The 7,525-nt window shown below is 30.2% G+C and overlaps 1 protein-coding gene across 1 annotated transcript; it reads right to left on the bottom strand.

The window, feature by feature from the left end:
- Nucleotides 1–2,421: 2,421 nt before the first annotated feature.
- On the bottom strand, nt 2,422–5,195 carry acbd7 (acyl-CoA binding domain containing 7). Its single transcript, NM_001128768.2, has 4 exons — nt 5,110–5,195; nt 4,364–4,481; nt 3,375–3,437; nt 2,422–3,061 (listed from the first exon to the last, which is right to left on the bottom strand). The coding sequence occupies exons 1-4, from the start codon at nt 5,119–5,121 to the stop codon at nt 2,988–2,990; spliced, it is 267 nt and encodes an 88-aa protein (NP_001122240.1). The 5' UTR covers nt 5,122–5,195; the 3' UTR covers nt 2,422–2,987.
- Nucleotides 5,196–7,525: the final 2,330 nt, after the last annotated feature.

Raw genomic sequence — 7,525 nt, 5'->3', positions numbered from 1 at the left:
TGTTAATTATTTCCTCATTCTTTTTTATTCTTTTCTTGTTTAAACTTAGTTCTTACATTAAATTACGTGCAAAAGAAGATGTATATATTTGTTTGTATATTGAGCAGGGTAGCCTATAAACCCATTTAAATGTAAGATTTAATTTTGATATTATGCCCTTCTGCAATTTTTTGTCTTTTCATAATACTTTTATATTTAATATATGCAAAGACTAAATCCTACAAAACATAAAGAGACTTATATATCTCACATCTCCCTGTTCTTGCAAAATCAATCTATATCTGTAATTACATTTAACATATACAAACATTTAAATGACTTACTTTAAAGAAACTATAAAGAAACTAAAAATCAATTCATGTAATTAAATTGTTGTATTAACGTATTGATTTACAACACATCAAAAAGGAAAACATGATGATAATATAAATTATGATTAAAGAAAATATGATCCTCTATTTGATTTAATGCATTGTAAACTTTTTTAAATATTATTTGTTGCTAAGTAAAATTTAAAATTAAAAAGATTTATGTCAGACATGTTTAATAATATAGTTCCTTTAAATGGCGTGGGTTTCCTCCAGGTGCACAGGTCCAAAGACATGCACTATAGATGAATTGGGTAAGCTAAAATTGTTTGTTGAGTTGAGTGTGTGAGTATGTTTGTGAATGAGTGTGTATGGATGTTTGGATGTGGATAAATTGGGGCTGCACGGTGGTGCAGTGGTTAGCACGTTTGCCTCACAGCAAGAAGGTTGCTGGTTCGAGCCTCAACTGAGTCAGTTGGCGTTTCTGTGTGGAAATTGCATGGAAATTGCAACCCCGTGTTGGCGTGGTTTCCTCCGGGTGCTAAATTATCCATTGTGTACGAATGTGAATGAATGTGTATGGATGTTTCCCAGTGATGGGTTGATGAGTTGGAAGGGCATCCACTGCGTAACATATATGCTGGATAAGTTGGCGGTTCATTCCGCTGTGGCAACTCCTGATTAATAAAGAGTCTGAGGCGAAAAGAAAAGGAATGAATGAATGAATGAATGAATGAGTGATCCCTTTAAATGCCACGCTCTGTATTCTTGGTTTGTATCTTATGGAACATACTATTGGAAAGACAACATTTTTGGATTTTGGTTTTCTTTAAGCTAAAAGGGCTATTGCATTATACTGCAAACACATGGATGCTCCAGCCATGGAGTTGTGGAAAAAAGAAATATTGAACTGTATTGGACTGGAGAGACTAACTTATATCATCAAAGGCAACCAATAGGACTTTGACTATCTTTGGTAACCATATATGAATATTATGTAAATTGTGTGTTTGTAAACGTGTTTTTATTGTATTATTGTTTCTGTTATCTTGTCATTATGTTTAAATTGATTATTTTTACTTTTTTCTTATATATTTTTTTTGTTTGTTACTAATTATGGTATTTGAATGTGTAAATATGTGTATGTAAATGTGTATATAAGAAGGGTGTGGATATGAGCTGTTTTGTAGGCTGCATTGTTGTTGTATGCATAGTTGATGCATATTTGGAATTTTTGGAACACATTTTTTTTTTTTTTGTAGTAATTTATGCTAAACTGTTTTCGTGTTTTGCTTTTTCCACTCATGTATAACATTTCACTAAGAAAAGTGCCAGTATGGTTTTTAACCATTTTTTGAGCACATAATAAAGAAGAGTATCTGTAAACAGATTTGACTAAATCTGAGTACATTTCTTCTAACTTTCTATTATGTAGATATCTAAGTTATGATAATTCAATTGTAAAAATAATGATTATAATAATAATAAATAAAAATAATACATCTACAATTACTATTATCATCATTTTTGTAATACAGTATGTTTGGCTTCAGACTTTGAAAATGTGTAACCGTCATATTTCCTCTCCTTTTTTAATAAACTGCATTGATGTGTAGGACAACACATTTTAAAAAGAGAGAAAGAAGTAAGATCTGATGTTCACTATTTTGTTGTATGTTGCTCTTAATCCTTCAATTAGAACAAAGAAAATATTTCTAAATGTTTATCATAGAAGAGGCGGAATTAAGTCACCCCAAAAATGAACCATCTACATACACAAAATACTTGCACCTTAACAACAAATTTACCTTAAATTGCAAACTTTTTTGTTGCAAATACACCTGTTTGATTGACTCTGATTTGACTATCTTTCCTGGGTGCTGACTTTCGCCTGATTTGGCAACCCTGTACGGCAGTGTGTTGGCAGGACCTCCACGTCTCTGCTTCTGCATGCTCTGACCCAGAGGGCTGTAGTGTTGACTACGCTTCAGTGAGCTCTCAGAGGACAAAGAACAGCTTTGTGTACAAGCCCACAATTACTGACCACTCAGACCAGTAATACTAATGAAGCAGTGCAGCAAAACTTCACAAAAATTAAACAAAGGAGACAACCTTAAAGTGATATTTGAGCTTTATTCAGTGACTCATTTTTTTAAATATAAAAAAAGCAAGATTACAGGCTTCCATCTTGAGGACTCACCTGACATATAATCAGGAAGTAGAACTACAAAACCAAGATTATTATCTTGTCATTTGTTCATCTATATTACATTAAGCCTATATAAAGTTTCGGTCGTGGGTAACACTTTACAATAAGGTTCATTATGCGTTTACTAACATGAACTAATCATGAAAAACACATGAACATGATATATATTAATCATAACTGAACATTTATTAATGCATTATTAACATCCAAGTCCATGCTTGTTAACATTAGTTAATGCACCATGAGTTAACATTAACTAACAATGAACTACTGTATTATCATTAAATAACGTTAACTAGCATGAACAAATACAGTAGTAAATGTATTGTTCATTGTTTGTTCATGTTAGTAAATGCATTAATTAACATTATTGTAAAGTGTGACCCCGTCGTGTTGTTTTCATGGTGAATGTTTACATCTATATACTCTTTACATCTAAATTTGCAGATGTTAGTTTGATTTTGCCCCCATCACTTTCCATACTTTTCGATGGCTTGCTTGGCCAGTGTAATGTAGGCTTTCATGGCATCTTCAGTTGACATACCTGATGGAGAAAGAGGTCATGAATCAAGCAGTCATCAGAAACATTAGAAGGAATACTCTCAGATAGTCTATTTATAGCTGAGTGCAAATCTCAGTTCAAATAATAAAGTCGAGATTTGATTACTGAGGAGACTGCAAAGGAAATACTGTTAATTCTGTGCAATTCAGAAGTGTGTAAAAGCAGAAAACACATAACCCACATAACCCACATAATCAGGTTAGGGACAATTTCTGTTCAAATAAATGGTTATACATCTGCTATTATAACAGATATTATATAATAATAAATATTTTTAACAGTGTTTATTCATTACCTTTCCTTGAATCCCATGCATCCCATTTGGCTTTCCCTTTCAAATCGATCATCCCAGGTTTATCTACACAAAGCAGAACATACACATTCAGAATTATTGGCAAGGCAAGGTTATATCACATTTAATACACAATGGTAATTTAAAGTGCTTTACATAAACAAGGACAAAAGAAACAAGAAAATAAAAACAACAAAAAATAAAACAGATTTAAAACAGATAAAAAACTGATTAAATGTGTTAAAACAAGTTTTAAAGCAATGAAAAGTGAAGAAAGACATCATATTATTAGATTCAAATGTCAAGCTCAGGAAGATGACGCTGGTGCTGTCCTGTCACATCTATGACTTAAAATGTTTTCTTTATTAATTCCTTTGCTTATCAGAATGCAGGAACATTTACTACATAAACACACAAAAATCATGCATTGAACAGGTTAAATGGTCCTGAAAAATAAATAAATAAATAAATAAAAAAATCAAAGACATTTTATGTTCAACTTTATAAATGTGCACATTAGAAATGATTTGGAAACTAAATTAAACAAAATTTATAATTAAATTAATAAAATAATTAAAAATAATCAATAATTTGCAACTGGAAACCCACTTACACATTGACATAAATTATTATTATTATTTATTGTACTTTGTTGTACAACAAAAGTACAACATTGTTGTATATGTTTTTTTACAATATTTTAAAATAATATTCTTGTGTATTTTTCATAACAATAAACTTATAAATGGAGTAAATAAATAATTATTGGAGATAAACTACTACATAAATATAGTTTTCTGTGTGTGTGTGTGTGTGTGTGTGTGTGTGTGTGTGTGTGTGTGTGTGTGTGTAGAAATGGAACAACAGCAAAATATGAGACCTCTTAAAAATTCTCAGTTTATCTGCAACTGATGGTTTAATTTAAAATATTTGGATTTATATAATATGGATTTAAAAACAAAACCAAACAAATCAAATTAATCGGTTCCTACCAATATTAATATCCCCAACAACAGCTTGTTTGTAGAGGCCGTACAAATCCAGCAGCTCCTGGTCTGTAGGTCTGGTCTTGACTTTCTTCACATCCTCTGCATATTGATCGAATTCTGCCTGTAGCCACAAACATCATGACTTCAGCGTTAATTCTCATAATGCTTATCTGCTGGTAACAACTGCAAAAAGCTTGGTAGGTCTGACCCATTTTGCCCCACTAAGCACTTCCTTAATCACTTTGCATCGTGTATTATTCGCGCACTGTATGAAGCCTTTTGTTTTATTGCCACAATGAACTAATAGTTGCATGTTGCCAACATTGTGCCCTTTGTACCATTATAAACCTACAAGCTATGGGTTGCCATGTTGAGGGCCAACTCCACAAGACTCTAATACAAAACGAACAATTTGTGTATAAGATACGCATAGCGCAACTTCATACTAAAGCAAAGATGAGCGACGAATGACGTAACTCACTGACGAGTGCACATCCAGAAGCTGCAGATAAAAAATCTACGTGTGCAATACAAATGCTAAAAGCGTATTCATATAAATATAGCATAGCCTTGTGCATATGCAGCAGAATATGATACAGCATTATAATAATACACCGCGTCATCTTTAAAATCCTACTTATATTTATCCAGCGGTTGGACTTTAAAGAATATCCAAATAGTTTGGATTCATGATTCGTATCTCAATATGTGCAATGGATGTGATATTATAGGAAAGAGCAGTTATGTACCTTTAAAGTCATTTTCTTAGGCGAGTGTTGAGCGGCTGTGATGTCGGCTTGAGCGTAGCGTAGATGCACTGATGAATCGAGTTTACGGTGACACCGCTGTGGGAGAGAGGAGCTGAGCGCTGATTGGCTGATGGAACATCCGATGGTGAGACCCGCAGATTGTTCATCATTTTTAGGGTGAACGCATTTATTACTCATTCGCTTGCACGAACAGCAGGTTTGCGTAACATGACAAATAAAATTATGCATTCAAATGGATTCGAATTAGAATATATTTAAATATTATTCTGAGTAAAAGCAACTGTGAAAATAACTATAGTAAAATCGTGTCAGGCAAAATTAGGAGAGGAATTATTTGATTACAAATTAGCCTCAAAAATGTAACAGCAAAAGTGCTATATAAATAAACATGAATTGGACTAAATAATATTGACTGTTTCATTTTTATAGCTATATATTTTTATATTTTACCTCTCTAGGTATAAAATAATTTTGAAAGTCTAATTTCAAATAAATTAAAATATAATAACATTTAATATGATCACTTATTCATTTAATATGATCACTATATGTATATATTTAGGAACAGTATAGAAAAAAATTACACTCAACATTTATTTTCACGTTTTTGTGGCATGATTTACAAAACAGTCACTTTATTTGTATTGCCTATGACTCATAATCATAAAAGGTAGATCATGCATTACTTTATGAAGTTATAATTTTCCAATTAGAACATTTGTTTCTGAATTAAATACTTCAATTTTAGATAAAAAAAAATACAATTTAAAAAACTCAAATATACACCAATGCTGTTAAAAAAATCCCTAGAAAAAAACAACGGCTCATTATTTTTACCATGATTTACAGGAGACACTAAAATGTTATTCAGACAGTCTATTTATTATAAAAAAATGTTGTTACAATTATTTTATGACATTAATTGTCTTATCAATTACAATTCATTTGATTTTTAAATGGTTATATTTACTATTATTCTTCAAACCTCTTGGAAATAGAGGAATAGCAAAATTGTAATCTTACATTTTTAAAAATAATTTTATGATCACTCATTCTTTTATATAATTACAGTCCAGAGTAAGTATGCTGTTTCATTTTTCATAATAATATCCATTATCCCAAATGAGAATAGAACATTTTCCCGTATTTCAACATTGATTTTAAAACAAGTTGATTTTAAAACTTTATTTGCATTCTGTTTTGTGAATTTAATATGATGCTGATATCAAAATGGGATGTCCTGCCTTTGACCCATAATCATAAAAAGAGAGATCATATATTCTTTGCTTTATGACCTTATTATTTAGGTTTAGAGGAGATACTAAAATGTCATTCAGATGGTGTAACCTCCTGTAAAAACAAATCTTGTCACAATTATTCAATGACATTTTAAGTCTAACAATAGTTTTATATATATATATATATATATATATATATATATATATATATATATATATATATATATATATATATATATATATATATATATATATATATATATATATATGTAATAAAACAAATATTGTTACAATTATATGATGACATTAAAGTCTGATTGTGGCTAATTGTGGATCATTAAGTGCATTTTTAAATGTCTAGATTTACCCATAATCCTTCAAACCTCTAAAAAGGAAAAACGAAATTCCATAAAGGAATAAAAACATGTAATCTTCAATAAAATATGATATTATTTGTTTTAACAGACTAGAATAATGCTGTTTAATTTTTCATAGTTATAAACATTATCCTAGATTACAACAGAAAATTAAACTACATTTCAACATTTATTTTCAAAGTTGTTTCGTAGCATTACCATGTAGTCACTTTATTTGCATTTTTTTTTTTGCAAACTAAATGATGCAGATACCAAAATGAAACATCTTGCCTTTGACTCATAATGATAAAAAGGTATACAGATCATATACTCTTTACTGCCTTTTTTTACTAGCTTATTATTTTCAATTTAGTCCAAACAATACATTTATCTCTTAATTAAGTGCTCATCAGTTTAAAACAAAGCAATCACTATCAATATTAATATTTATTAATCCTCACTAATATTATTATTAGTCACTGATTTCATGCTATCTATGAGCTGTTACGTTTATACGATTTTTAAATTGAAGGCTTGAAAAACATTAACAACAAATGTCATCAATAAAACAACAACAATCCAGGGGTTTTCAGTCATTTAGTCCAAGATAAGTTAAAAGTCCTTCATCAAAGTCTGTTCGTATTGCTTTTAAGTTTGTTGATCCCGCAATACACTCAAAATACATTTTCATTTCAATTTTGAATTTAGGAAAAAAAGGTTTACACTTACAAAACTTGCTCTTATAAATATGAAATTTGGCCAAAAAAATCAAGGTGTTTATAAGATTTATAAATGGTCTGG

The sequence above is a fragment of the Danio rerio genome, chromosome 16 (assembly GCF_049306965.1).
Source record: "Danio rerio strain Tuebingen ecotype United States chromosome 16, GRCz12tu, whole genome shotgun sequence".
NCBI lineage: Eukaryota > Metazoa > Chordata > Actinopteri > Cypriniformes > Danionidae > Danio > Danio rerio.
Note: the sequence above shows the minus strand (reverse complement) of the source record. Positions and strands in the feature narration are given on the sequence as shown.